The 12,235-nt window shown below is 38.0% G+C and overlaps 1 protein-coding gene across 1 annotated transcript in view; it reads left to right on the forward strand.

Annotated features, from left to right (window-relative positions):
• The window catches only part of LOC149802170 (polypeptide N-acetylgalactosaminyltransferase 1-like), a 36,698-nt gene extending 24,930 nt beyond the window's left edge, over positions 1-11,768 (forward strand). The window contains exons 6-8 of the mRNA XM_089956903.1: positions 248-365; positions 9,049-9,253; positions 11,617-11,768. Of these exons, the coding sequence (XP_089813029.1) occupies positions 248-365; positions 9,049-9,253; positions 11,617-11,768 (475 nt within the window). The remainder of the gene's footprint in view (positions 1-247; positions 366-9,048; positions 9,254-11,616) is intronic.
• The last annotated feature ends 467 nt before the right edge of the window (positions 11,769-12,235 follow it).

The raw sequence follows: 12,235 nt of genomic DNA on the forward strand, positions 1-12,235 counted from the left end.
CTAAAATGCTGCAGTAATGACATATTCTGGTTATTTCATTTAAAAGCATGTAAATGCAGAACCAACAGTGGTAACACGGAAAAACGGTATGCTGAAATTATATCATTTTCGGACTGACTTATTGCTTGCCAATATTTGGATTCAGTTATCTATTCTTAAAATGTAAATAACAAGCTTGATCTCAAAGATGATAATCAATGACTGTGAGAATAAGAGAACGTTAATTTAGTGCAAAACTTATTTTCAGAGGTACAGTCATGGTGGGGGCCGCTTTTGCTATTGACAGTAGCTATTTCAGAGAAATCGGAGCTTACGACGAGGGTATGAAAGTGTGGGGAGGTGAAAATCTAGAGATGTCTTGGAGGGTAAGTTAGTCTCAGAATTAAGAAGAGGTCCGTATAATAACCAATTTTCAAACATGTAAGAAGTGTGATACATGGTTGATTTTTTTTACAAATTGGTCAATTAAACATACAGTTTAATAAAAGTGTTCACATTCTGAATTTATGGATTTTTACCATATCTAGTGTTGGGCGCTCACACACACAGACAAACACACACACACACACACACACACACACACACACACACACACACACACCAGCTAGTGTTCCGCCTCGGTCAGTCATAAATGTAATAAACGTTAATAACAGATGTTTAAAATGGGCAGTCTGATTATATATCCTGCTCTAGTTTACAAAACATGCATAAAAAATACCAGCAATACTTATGTGAACTTAACTTTATTGACATAGAATTTCCCTTGGTTTTGCCCACTGACCAAATTTGAAACAGTAAATCCAGGTATCACTGTTAATGTGTTCACTTATGACCTAGTCTTTTGCCAGCTGTTACTATCTCCACATGGACAGAATGGACGAACGCAGATTAATTTGTTGCTACAGAGTGAAATGAAAGATTCAGAATAGATATCGCCCTATGTATGAATAAAAAATCTTGCTTTGTTAATTAACCGACAGATTAAGTATCATCTCTAGAAATATCAATGCAGACGTTGCATGTATGTATTTAAGGTTCAACAAATTCTCACCAGTCGTGACTTTTACTGTTGTGGTATCAGTTGAAACTGCGGTGAACAATAATGTCATAACCAAGCAAAAACAGTCAAACACTACAACGACAGATGAAGATACATCTCTGAAGTTGATCTGGAATATCCTTAGATGACTCACACAACGATTATTTGCTGGTATCAGAAACGCGGTCGGTGGCATGTACACGGTTGTCCACATATCAGTGTGTGATTGTCGGTGAATCCAGATGCAAATACACTGAATGCACCAAACTGGTACTAAGTCTTAGGACCAAACACAATTGTGTATTACACGTGCGTACCCAGCGGTTGTACTTACGATTGGCATGCGTGTAACCAAAACATATGTAGTGCATGGATTTCGACAGCAAGCTTTGATATCCCGAACATTCAGATGAATATGGATCTGAGAACTAAAGCCACTAATGACTTTGAAAAGGACTTTTCCAGCTCATGAACAGCGCCATTTTTAAAGAGAAACATGGTTAAATCTGCGCAAACGAATTTTATCTGGGTACGTGATAGTAAGCAAGACAAGAAGGCTCCTCGTTGACCCAAAGTTTGAATCCAGAAAGATATTTAATGGGGGAATTGATACCGTTCACAGTAAAAATCAAAACTAATGCTGACAAAACCATCTATGTTGCAGCGTCCGTTTATGACTTGTAGAGGCTGTTCAAAAATGAGTATTAATCAAGGTAGAAGATGAAACCGTTCTATCAAGATCAGGTGAAGATGCAGTACACCGAAACTGACTCATTGATGAAGCATATCACCACCTATGATGTGCTCGCGGTCATGGCACAACCATGTTTGGTCAAGGAATATGATTCCAACAAGTATGCTAAAGAATAATCGTTGTTTAGTACGTTTAAAGACGAATGATCGGGTAAACTAATAGAAGAGTATGTGTGGAACTGCGACCAAAAATGTACTCGAACAGGGTTGAACATCACGCGTTTCAAAGTTAGAGAAAACCATAGGTGTTAGACGGTGATTGAATAAATATATCTCAAACTCGAGCTATACCTGGAATGTCTTCAAACCCGATGTGAAATTGTGCACACAGCTAATATGATCTGATCAAAGAAGCATCGCATTAGTGTATACCGATAGACAAAAGTGCGTTTGTCTCCATTCCCCATATAATCACTAATTACGCGTTTGGTCCTCGTGCTTTTACCTTTTAACGTGTTCGCACAAATCCTAGTTACAATTCTGTATCTGCTGGAATGACTTGTAATTCCTCTCTCACAAATGCACGGCTAAGATGGTTGGCTCTACTAGTTGACGGTCCCAATCGGTAACATGTTGGTTGGCGTGGAGTATCTATCCGTTCTGAAATCGTAAATATATCCACTGACCATACCATGTCACTTGCTGGTTATAATCCAGTCGAGCCTGTGACTTCTTTGTTCACAGGTGCTACGACCAATGTAAGTCGTGCTATTTATTCGTTAGACCTCTCTGTGGTCCGCGATCAACAAATCCTGTGCGTACCGAGTACCGAATAACCGTTTAGCAAGAGTGCGATTAAATTGTTCAACAGCTTGGTCACGATGCACATTGACATGTCCGACATTTACTCGCACATGGTGTTTGGCCACCATCACAACCACAGATCCGAGATATTCGTTACCACGATCCACTTGTAACAATTGTGGCCATATGAGTGGTCACGTAATATATACTATCGATTGTATCTGCAACACTTGTATAGTATTTGTAATTGAACAGCTTCCCTGCGTTTTATACGTTGCCTAAATCGACAATGCGTAACGCGTACTTGTATGTGCGTTAATTACATTGTTGATCACCGACACAATGATGTGAAATAATTAAATTATCAGCTTAACATGCCTTATTTGTGGTCTGACACGAAACCAACCATGTGAAATCTTTCTTAGTACTGGTATATAAGTTTTCCGCACTGTTTGGCCAATCATGATCGAGCAATCCAATGAGTGACTTTGGCTAAACTGTATAATTGTTCCACTGAGGCTTCACCACTTCATTACCACCATAGACTGTAGTATGTTTTGAATAATGTCTGGCTTTTTTGTCCTTAGTTTGTGTGTTTGTTTATATCGATATAATGTACATTTAATGAGCGGAGCTTTTTGCCATCACCATATGATCTTGGATTCCAAACATCCTTTAACGAAACATTATGCGACTCATTCTCTTAGTATTACAATAATCTCATTTAAGTCATGGATGACGTCGGCGAATTGACGTAAATGGTTTTAATTGGACATTTTAGAAGTATTGTAATGTCGGTAACGCGCACACCAAAGGGTCTGATGGTTCATTAATCAGGCTCTGGATGATGTTAGAAATGAGTCGTATATCTAGTCGTGTACAAGCCCACATTAATTGTACCCTGCAATGTGATTGAAATCCATGGTGTCCCTTGTTAACTTTGTTAATGCAGTCACGATATTACTGCCGCCGACGTTTTAAGATAAGTGAACTACTTTGCTCCACATCAATTACCAATTCCACAAATCGCTGCTCGTCCATTACGTGTTTGAACTTGACTTGGGTTTGTGCTATTTGTTCTTGCGCGTCATCGCACACAATATAAAGACATGATCGTGTTAAAAATATTGCATTATTCAGTGGCACCAACCAAACGTATATTTGCAAATGTTTTGGTAAAACAAACGTATGGTGATATAACCTCATGTAAAACTATACTTCATTCGCTATCCGGGTGCTCTACTGGATCAGAGTAACACTACTGCTGCTGAATATGGTTTACAATTGTTAACCTGGGATCAGTTGTACGGGATTGCACCAAAGGTAGATGATCAGTCGTGTATGATATTTTAAAAGATATTCACAAAGCGTTTAGAGGGGTGACAAAACCATCATCGATTTTTTCCACCGCTGTCGAAGCACCTGTCATTGATGATTTGAATGCAATAACAAAAAAAAGAAAAACAAAAAAAAAACAAAAAACAATCGTATCGTCTACGACGATGTGCTGCTTGAAAACAAGTGAATCCGAGCAAATATTTTCACGAGGCCGAGACAAAAACACAGACTTCATCAACTTGGCTGAACGATATACACATGGACCTAAAGAAAACCGTGATAACTGCAACATGATGTTAATATTTCATGGTATTGACAAAAATGGTCTTGTAAACATGAATTGGACTTGGTGTGCAGCAGACCACACCTTGGACCACATGTTGGATGAAATGTTTGAACGGATAACTCGGACCTGTATAAGTTTCTCACCATCGATTCGACCGGAACCTGTCGGGGTAACTATCATGCGGGTCTTCACACGTCAATCCGGGTCTTCACACGTCAATTTAACAATCAAACACAATTATATAAAATGTCTGCCAGTGATATCACAGAGGAGCATGGGAAAATTCGCTGAGGGACAGCACAAACTGATTCATATTGTTATAGAAGGCTGCGAAAAAATCAACCATTTGTCAAAGTCAAGACAAAATGCACGAGAATATGTCATAACCGGGTTTGAACAAGCATTCGCGTCGCTAATTGAACCTATAAAGTACATAGCCGAACTTGCTACATATATTTAAAAGGCTACAAATGTCACAGTTGAACATGGCAGAGCTAACGAGGACAAAAGCACCTGGTCCACTTCGTTGGATAGACAAAGATACCAAGAATATCAACAGTTGGAGAGGTTATTAGAATATTGCCTAAGGTGGTAGCTGGAGTAAAATACCTTAAGAGAGATCTATCAAAAAATTACTTCCGGCACCACCTAGACACCGGTCATTGATGCATACACATAAACAACATTTTCATGAAAAAGATAGTCCGAACATCAAATAAAGACGCTTTCCGTCCAAGTCTTAAAATACTTGAGATATATATTGAACAAACAATTCATTACTGGACATAAAAACGACATGGGTAAAGTTGGTATACCGGGAATTTACCGGGTCTGATCAAACATTTGGAAAGCTGTTTCTTTCCATAAAATACTTAATTTAAAAGCTGGAAAAAATGAAGCAGCTGAGGTGATGCAATATTTTATGAGATAGAACAGGATAATATTGACCTGTCTGTGAAACTGAGACATAATATTTGTATCGACCAAGCTCTGACACTATGACGGATGAATATTGTGAACAACTAGTATTTGCTTCTGAAATTTGGCGAGAAGAATATCCTGATCATGCACCCAGATATTAACCAAAATGTAAGCCTCAACCAGTAAAAAGTTACACTGAGAAACACCTTTCAAAACACCAGAAATCTCCTGCATTGGAAAAATAATCAAAATTGATAGACGAGCCAGTAGAAATGTTGGCACAACAACCGTTGCCAAGACGTGAATCAACAAAGCATGGATAAGGCCTTGGTGAATTGTGGAACCCTAACGACCATGTTGATCGATTGGAAAAACGTGTGTGTTCAGTTTGTGCAAGTCAGGTCATTATTGAAGCTGTATTGGTTTGTCAGCGGTTGCTCATCAACGATCCGATTGAGAAACTTACATATCGTGCGCTGATACATAAACCTAATGACGATGTTGACGATGTATAGGACGAGCGAAGTTATATTTCACCGATGATTAGTTCTGAAACATTTGAGACGGTGCGTTTGCTCCGTGAACTATGTGCTTCGGTGCAACAGGTTGTTTTAAATACAACACATCGCATTACCTAGATGATTAGAATGTCAAATGCAACTTCAGTGTGACTTTTCTTCACAATGACATCTGGTGAATCACGCACACCCGAGGTCGCACTAGCATCGCTTCAAGAGTATCCCAGTTCGCTTAAAATCCCATCTAAGCCGTTTGGTGGCCTGCCAGCTAACACAAAATTGGTGTTACCAATCAATGACGAGGTTCGACGAATCATCCCACTGTTGGCTGGCAAGGACTTGAAAAGGTATATTCGTGAACATGAGCACACACTCAGCCTCGTTATCACCATTGAATCTCGCCAATCTATGTTTGACATTAGACACTCGTCATTGAGGACAGTTCTTGGTTGGCCCAAAGATCTTCCCGAAATAAATTTTGAGTGCAGGACCTAAACAGATTAGCTGTCATAGTGCCTGACACTATAAGGACTATCTCAACCACTCAGGTCAGTTTAACTTGTGACGCCATCATTAATAGTTAATAAAGCAGGTTTGAACCGGCATGAAGAGTTGTTCAGGGATTTATACTCTGTTTTACATTTACCAACCGTACAACCCAGTAATTGGATATCGGATACGCCATCAGCAGGTATGTATGTTCCATGCCACAATAATTAGTTGACACATTTTCGTTATCCCCAAGTTAAAATGAAAGGGACCGTTGTTGATCTGCGCGGTGAAACATGGGATATATGACTGTACATTTGAGATCGACCTGACATTTCAATTTAATATTAACAATGACAATCTTGCTTAGACGAGTGAAATTCATCCATAGTATTAATGAAAGAAAACCCGTGTACATGATATATTACATGACAGGCCTCCGCGATGTTGTTCGTGGATTATTTAATGGCACGTCCTATGTGCTTAGGCATCTAACCTGGAACGCTGTACTAATCGCTAAGCAATGTACAATGTGTGTCGTAGATAGCATCAAAAGTCCCTCTGTGGATAGAACGAAACAATTCGGCTGACGCTCGGCTCAATCGATTCCAGATAGACTTCGACCATTGGAGACTCGTGCACCATAAAATGTAGTTTCGTTGCCATCAAAGAATCAATGCTGCCTTCAGCTGGCAAAGTCAACAACAAAGCCGTTCAACAACGAAAGTTAGAATCAGCGATTGCAAATCTAGCAATGTGGAGTGGAGCTGTCCCACAGTGGTATTAAAAAATCAATAATATATATACTCATCATGGAGCGGTTGAGAGATGTATCTAATGCAGGGTCGTCTGTGTTGATGGATCGAATCAGATGGATGTTTAGTATTATTCATATCCCGCCAGGGACATTATAGATATTATAATCAAGCTCAAATGCTCTGCATTAAGAGAAACGACCTGTTGAGGTCACTGTAAACGGTGGATTAAAGAGATCGGCGTGTCTGCTGCTTTTATCAAAAACTATATCGATACCGGCAATATTTCATGAAGATAATATGTAATTAATCGAATAGCCAGCGCGCCCGCACCACCACTCATAGTAGCTTCATGGTACCAAATTATGGAAATATTAGTCAAAGAAGATGAAAACCCGATAGCAGATGCAATCTTAACAAATGATCGACTTGTTTCCCTTGAGGTATACATGTACGCATCTAGGCGTCACAATGTAAATGTGACTGAATTCGGACAATATCTGTATAACACAAATGATACTAAAGGAATGTGGGTTCGAATGGAAATTTTGATAATATCTTGATCATAATTATGTACCACAATTATCACGATTTAACAAATCGCACAGGTTTATTGTAAATCATTATACCGTTGCATTATCGGCATCATTAGTTGAAGAAATCAACATTTATCCTTGGCGTTTGCATTTAATAGTTTTTGTCCACTCGTAGAGGAACATCTCCGTCAAGGTGGTGCTGCCAAATCTTCGCATGAACTATCACATAATTTTGTTAGGGTCAATTAGAAATCGGCCCTCAAAATCACCTGATTTAGCACAAACAACTCGAGGCCAGCTTGGAATAATCGCTCGTGCACGCGACAACGCTCAAGCGTTAAACTGCACTAGCAAACGCAAAACCTCTCATTCACCGATGCATCCATCGCGAATAATTTTACCAACGAACAATTTACACCAACGCTGACTGAATTGAAGGCTCGACTGCTTTACAACATGGACACCTTGTTTGGGTATATTTATTGGGCTGAGACGATCGTAAGATGTAAAAGGTGCTGACGTAATCAGTGTTTTTGTAATGAAAGGGGTGCAGACAATCAGACCGCACTATCACTTGAGATTGACGTATTCCCGAGTTTCATAAATGTATGAAACATGTAACAGTACCACCGGCTCCTGACGATGAGATTCGATAAGGTCTGCCATTCAGATAATTGACATACGCGATTGTTTTATTACTAGAAGAACTATGACTGACGCCAGATTTACCGACGTAAATATATAATCGATGCTTAACGGTTCCCGTGAGAGCAAATCACCAAGAGAACCGCGCTGATCGTGAAATATAACTAATATTTGTGGTCTTGCTGCAGCTACGGTTTGTTGTGACTAGAATCAAGGAAACAACAATTGTAGGTGTACCGCACCAAACGGAGTTGCTCTCGGATATATACCGATTGCAACCAGTGTTAGCAAATTAACGATCAGTAAATTGTTATCGTTGTCGTTCGAAAATAAAATGATCTATGTGGTCGAGTTTGAGACTATTCCGACGGAAATAGAAAATCGCCGTTACTAGCATAAATAAGAAACAACGAGGGTTTACAGAATGTAGAAGCTAAATAATTACAATCTTCATGAAGAGGCATGCATAATGATTGAAATTACAGAAAAGTATTCATTGCATTCGTCTCACGATGTGTATTGATCGGTGCCTTATACAATCACATCTGGTTACATGCGTGGAAAATTAAAATTGATAAACATGCATGGGTCACATGTAGGCTTAAAACGTCATGGGATCGGTAGACGCCAGATTGGGTGCCAGGGATCCAAAAATGGCCATGGGGCAAAGTGAACACTTCCACACTACTAATCATGTTGCAACAATATGTGGAAATGAAAACAAAATTCGTTGCGTTCTTTGGTTGTCGTTTTATCATGGGCTTCATAAATGAGATGTTTTGTGTTTGTTTTCAAGTCACTGTTAATTTTTATATGTCAAGAAATAGAAAATAATTTTATGACAATATCCTAAATGAATATTCTTTCAATCAGAACTCATTAATCATCTGCCCTTAATTATATTCAGTCAACCCAAGCATTGTGTATAATATAAGAAATGTTTTTATGAAACGAGATTTAAATTGATGCCGAAAAATAGCATGCTAAATTGGAATTCAACACACAAAGTTAGTATTTATTACAGGTGATCTTGTGCGGTGGACTTCTCATCCATGTGCCATGTTCCCATATTGGCCACATCGCCAGATTCCAGCCGTACTCATTTCCAGGAGGAAGACGTCCAATAGAAATGTATAATTATAAGCGTGCAATAGAAGTTTGGATGGAGCCAGACCACAAAATGTTTGTGTACCACCATTATCCGGAAATGAAGGTTATTTCAGTTAGTGAGAGGCAGAGCGAATCTGAGAGACCGACAGACACGGAGAGAAAAGCACGATATTACTTCACATCTTTGCGGATAGTGTGATATTGCTTCACAGCTTGGGGCATAGTGTGATATTGCTTCACAGCTTGGGGCATAGTGTGATATTGCTTCACAGCTTGGGGCATAGTGTGATATTGCTTCACAGCTTGGGGCATAGTGTCATGCTGCATCACAGCTTGGGGCATAGTGTAATATTGCTTCACAGCTTGGGGCAAAGTGTCATGTTGCATCACAGTTAGGGGTGGAAGTGGGGATTAGTGTGATATTGCTACACTGCTTTCTGGTGTATGCTCTCGTAATGTCAACTAGTACATGTATTATCACTACAATAAACATCTTGTAAATGGTCGAAGTGGTTTATAAGGTGTTAAGGAATTTTTATACATATTTGCTTTTGCTTGGTTCACTTAAGACTTTTGACGCGATAGTGGTTGGGAAGTGAGATCAAAACTATGTTACGGGTACATACAACGAATTAAGATGAGAGCAAATACACAACCATACAAATTAACTTTTTAAATTCTCGACTAATGAAGAATGAAAACTCAGAAGTATTTGATTTTTTACAGTCAGATGTTAACATTATTAAAATGGAAATCTCAATGGAATCTACAGCTGGTCGTGGTTTTTGTTTTTGACCTGTAAAATTAAAGTTTACACTGAACATATTTGGTCGTACAACAGCTCTCCGCAACACCAAATGAAAAGCTTTATCTGATACGTTACTAAAATAAATCGATCCAAAAGTCACCAAAACATGAAATTATTTTGGTGTCTGAGGATCTACTATTTATAGTTGCTGACTTTAATAAGATTTAAGTTAAAGTGTACCTTTAGGTTACTCCGAAGTATTAGAAGACTGGGATATAGAACTGGTAATGCGTTCAATTTTGACCTCTAGGTGTGAATAAAATATTTCAGTATTGTTCGTGCAGAAGATGATATCGATATGTGAACGCTAGCTTCGTATTTTGTTACTCGCTTGCTGTTTCAGACGGAGATAATAAACTGGGCCTTCAGCCATTCTATCCCTCCATTTTACCCCCATGCGGTATTCGGCTTGATATTAATTAGTTCTTTTCTACGTTTGATTGTCAGCTTTGTACTCCACTGTTGAGCAGGGGTTTACGTCCTTAATTATGCGGATTACCAATTATATTTCTTTTAATTAAATCACTCGATTTTTATTGGCTTTCAAAGAATTTGATGCTTCATGACACCATGGGCTAATTCATTTGTTATCGCTCTGTTTCATCTTTTATTGGAACTATATTCCCTGATTATCAGATTACCTGGTTTTATTTCCAGGCACGACATAATTAGTATTGCTTAGGTGCATGATCAGAATCCAACACAACCTTTCAGCAAACGTATGATTTCAATCTGTCCAACTTTTAATTACACCTGACATCCATTTTTGTGTAGATAATGCGGTTTAAGTTCTTTGACCATCGTTCAATCTTCATTATCAGTTAACATATTTTTAATCTGTGATTGCTGGATCCACTCATTTATTCCTTCTACTTAACGATACGTATTATTGGATTTCAAGAAAGTTATATATGTAGCTCTATTGACGTAATTCGAACATAACGTGATCTGTAGCTTCCTACATCACCACTAATTGGACTCATGGCCTTTGAATGTTTGATCGATTTTTTGCATGCAGTTTTACATCGTCTACATCTCATCCAGGTTCCATTCTCAGCATTCAACGCCATCAGTAGTGTCCATTTTTATAAATGAACCTTAATTCAGATTTTATCACCATTTCTACCTGGTCCTGTCCTTTATAAAAGTACATTTTCATACTTCCAACTAAAAGCGAGAGTGATCGATTTCTGGAATCTGCTTGGTAGGCTTATTGTGATCATTAACGAAAATATAGTTTATGTGAATTCAAAATTGGTAAGTTACCCCATATTGCCTTATAGAAGGTAACTAGTACGGTGTAAGAACACATATCTTGATTGATTGATATACGCTTTATGTATTAATGTCTATGTCTTCATCATTCCATCGCTTTTGTTATACATGACAGGGTTCTTCTGTGATTTTAATGTATTTACATTACAAAATGCACCCAAAAATTGCAATATAAACTCATTATGCAAATAGTCGTGTCCATTACGTGAAGATTAAGTATATATTTTGGTTGCTATATATTTATTCGATAATCATTACACAAAATAAACACAATTGTATTTTGCATGAGCCGTAATGTTTACTTACCTACGAATATTTACATAAATACATTCATTGAAGTAGCCATTTAAAAATATACAATGTTTTCCTTTTTCATCTATTTAGGACCTTGATGTTGGAATCTTTCAGAAAGGCTGGAAATCAAAACGAGACTACAGTGTAAACCTTTTTCCTATTTTCTTGCTAACCACTGGCCTGAACTTTTGGTTTACAACCAGAATGTCTATGCATGGGGGTCTGTAAGTGTTTACCATATCTTTTGTTTGTGTTAATGGTAAAGTTCTTATAGTCTGCTTCCTAGGAATGTACCCACTATTAAACTATAATATGTATTCACGTTTTACATTCTGCAGACTTTTTCGGCCATTTAACCTTTACATTTCCATTATATTGTAAGATATATATATATATATATATATATATATATATATATATATATATATATATATATATATATATATATATATATATATTCCCGGTGTTTTTGCAATGTGTTCCGAATGACGTCGCATACGACAAGCATTTATTTTAAACAAGAACTTCTGCTGATACTGTAACGGTACTACGCCTTTAAGTCGTGCAAGGATAACACGTGATTGTTTGTTTGATTGTTTGTTACTCAAGATTGTGATGTCACGACTTGGATTGTGTTAAAGCGCTGGGCCTAATCGATGTGCCACTTCAAAGTTGATTGCAGATTCAGGTTTTCTTCCAGAACCTTGGACTGCAGGGATGATTA

Source organism: Sinohyriopsis cumingii, chromosome 4 (assembly GCF_028554795.1).
Source record: "Sinohyriopsis cumingii isolate HCF-2022 chromosome 4, ASM2855479v2, whole genome shotgun sequence".
Lineage (NCBI taxonomy): Eukaryota > Metazoa > Mollusca > Bivalvia > Unionida > Unionidae > Sinohyriopsis > Sinohyriopsis cumingii.